At 51.5% G+C, this 2,522-nt stretch overlaps 2 protein-coding genes across 2 annotated transcripts in view; both read left to right on the forward strand.

The window, feature by feature from the left end:
* The window catches only part of MONBRDRAFT_12374 (uncharacterized protein), a gene marked incomplete at both ends in the record, with an annotated part of 1,196 nt that extends 789 nt beyond the window's left edge, over positions 1-407 (forward strand). Inside the window, one exon of the mRNA XM_001750197.1 lies at positions 69-407. Within this exon, the coding sequence (XP_001750249.1) occupies positions 69-407 (339 nt within the window). The remainder of the gene's footprint in view (positions 1-68) is intronic.
* Positions 408-1,534: 1,127 nt separating this feature from the next.
* Positions 1,535-2,522, forward strand: part of MONBRDRAFT_35317 (uncharacterized protein) — a gene marked incomplete at its 3' end in the record, with an annotated part of 2,710 nt that continues 1,722 nt past the window's right edge. Inside the window, exons 1-3 of the mRNA XM_001750198.1 lie at positions 1,535-1,662; positions 2,019-2,090; positions 2,224-2,371. Of these exons, the coding sequence (XP_001750250.1) occupies positions 1,579-1,662; positions 2,019-2,090; positions 2,224-2,371 (304 nt within the window). The 5' untranslated portion in view covers positions 1,535-1,578. The remainder of the gene's footprint in view (positions 1,663-2,018; positions 2,091-2,223; positions 2,372-2,522) is intronic.

Genomic DNA, 2,522 nt, shown 5'->3' on the forward strand with positions numbered 1-2,522 from the left:
TTCCTTCCTTCCTTCCAGGGGCGGTTAGTTCCTTTTGGTCCCTTGCGCTCTGCTCGCTACCCCTTCAGCTCTGCCCCTCCCTCCCGCTCACGCTCCATCTTTCTCTGCGCACCATCGAACGACTTCAGAAGACGAAGAAACCGAAGAGCAACATCAGACGGGATCGCCATGGAAACCTGGCGCATAGCATACTGAACACAGCACAACAGTCAAGGAAAGGCACACCGTGCATCATAAACAGCACGACGCGGCGTCATACACCGACGCCAACAACGCCAACAACGCCGCCGCCGCCGCCGTTTTGCCAGTTCGCCAGTTTACCGCTCTTACGCAACCGGCATCGAAACTGTTGTTTGGAACACCTGACTACAACAGCTCCCACACCGCTGGCTGGCCAGGTTGGGTAATCGGTCCTTTGAATCACATTCCAGCTAAAAGTCTCTGTAAACCAATTCACATTTTAACGTTGCTCATAGTGTGAAGCTTTTTACAGTTTATCACATGAACGTTACAGACGCCCATGCGTCGTTTGTCAGATAACTTAATAAACTGTACTTAGGTTCACACTTTAAAATTCTTCAAGCACACAGACATAGAGAGAGAGAGAGAGAGAGAGAAGAAGAAGAAGAAAGAAGCAGCCACGTGCGCATCACACACACACATAAGGTTTTGCCCTAAGACCTTTCTTTACACCTATGGAAAGGTGCTGGACCAAACGGCAGCCGGAATGCGGAGGGCGGGCTCGACCGAGAAACAGACACAGTGAGACAGAATGACAGAGTGACAGAGAGACAGGAGAGACAGGAGAGACAGAGCATGTGTGTGAAGAAACAGATAGAGGGACGTTGGTGTCTGGCACTGGAGACTAGTCCAGAAAAAGAGCCATCTAATACGTAAGGCAGAGGCCATCGTTTCGGTGTCAAGTTCATGCCGCTGCCCCTTCTGCGCGCGACTGGCGACAAGACGACACGAGATATCAAACACTCACACACACACACACACACACTCTCTCTCTCTCTCTCTCTCTCTCTCTCTCTCTCTCTCTCTCTCTCTCTCTCTCTCTCTCTCTCGTGCGCGCGGGGGCGCGTTCGACGACGAACACCCCCTTCTGGCTTCCAACGGCACCCCTCACGCCCTCCCTCTCTCTCTCGCTCTCTCTTGAAGAGCCCCCTTTTGGCGTCAAGGAGTGACGGTTGTACGTAGAGTTTCGCATGCAAGTTCCACACCTGTACATTCCAACGTCATGCACGCTGGTTTTCCCACGTTGTGTGCCGACATCTTTTTCTTCTTTCCTACACGTTAAACAATACGTTGTACGGGTTCTTGATTTATGATACATTTATTAACGTGAATGATCCCATGTAACCTGCTTTTTCCTAAATGTTTGCTACATTTTCTCAGAGTGTTGCTACAACAACTCTGATTTTTTCTTCTTCTTCTTCTTCTTCAGCGAGTTTGAAGTGAAGCACATGCTCTCTCTCTCTCTCTCTCTCTCTCTCTCTCTCTCATTCTCTCTCTCTCTCTCTCACTTTTTCCTCGTCGTCGTCGTCGTCGTTGTCGCCGCCGTCGCCGTTCAAGATGCCGTCTGACGCTGCTTTGAAGCGCGCTGAGGCCAAGAAGAAACGTGCCGAGCGCAAGGCCGCATCTCTTGCTGCCAAGGGTGTAAGTCACAACTCCCAATCACCATCTGGCTGCCTCTTTCTTTTTTCTTCTTCTTCTTCTTCTAGTTTTTATGACCACGAGGGCGGCCGCGCAACGCGTGCGCGCGTCTTGAACCCTCCCCTCCCCTTCCTTGTTGCCCGGCTCTTGGCCTCTCTGCTGCTTTCTTTTCTTTGTCGTCTTGTCTTGTCGAGGTGACCCGCTGTTTTGAGCTGTTGCTGGGTATACTCGGGTGCTGGTGGTGATGCATCAGGCTTAGTTAGGGGATGATGGACCCAGGGCCGATGCCGCTTTGTTGTGCCCTTGGATGACTTGAATGACTCAAATGTCTAATGTGCTTTTTTTTTTTCGACTCTTAGGACACAGAACAGGCGGCTGCTTTGGCTGCCAAGGCCGATGAAATCACCCCCATAACCAGCGAGCTTGAGAAGGTTGGTCTCCAACTTCTCACACCTCAAGCCCTTTCTTGTCTTGCCGACAAATCGACCCACCGTCATAATTGCCGGTCCTCCACCACCTGGCTCCGTACTCACACATGACTTGCACTATTGTGCTGCATGCTAGGTCGCGCTCAACGCTCGTAACACCACGGGTGTCCTCGCTTCCCACGAGCAAAGCCGTGATGTCAAGCTCATCAACTTTAGTCTCACCTACCACGGTGTCGTCATGTTCGAGGATACCACCCTCGAGCTCAACTACGGTCGCCGCTACGGTTCGTTGGCACTTTGCTTCCGCTCAAATGCGGGTGTCGGTCCGATTCAACATTTGTCTTCTTGTTCTTTTTCTTCTTCTTCTTCTTCTTCTTCATCTCTCTCTCTCTCTCTCTCTCTCTCTCTCTCTCTCTCTCTCCCCCCCCCCCACCC

The sequence above is a fragment of the Monosiga brevicollis genome, genomic scaffold (genome assembly GCF_000002865.3).
Source record: "Monosiga brevicollis MX1 MONBRscaffold_38 genomic scaffold, whole genome shotgun sequence".
Lineage (NCBI taxonomy): Eukaryota > Choanoflagellata > Craspedida > Salpingoecidae > Monosiga > Monosiga brevicollis.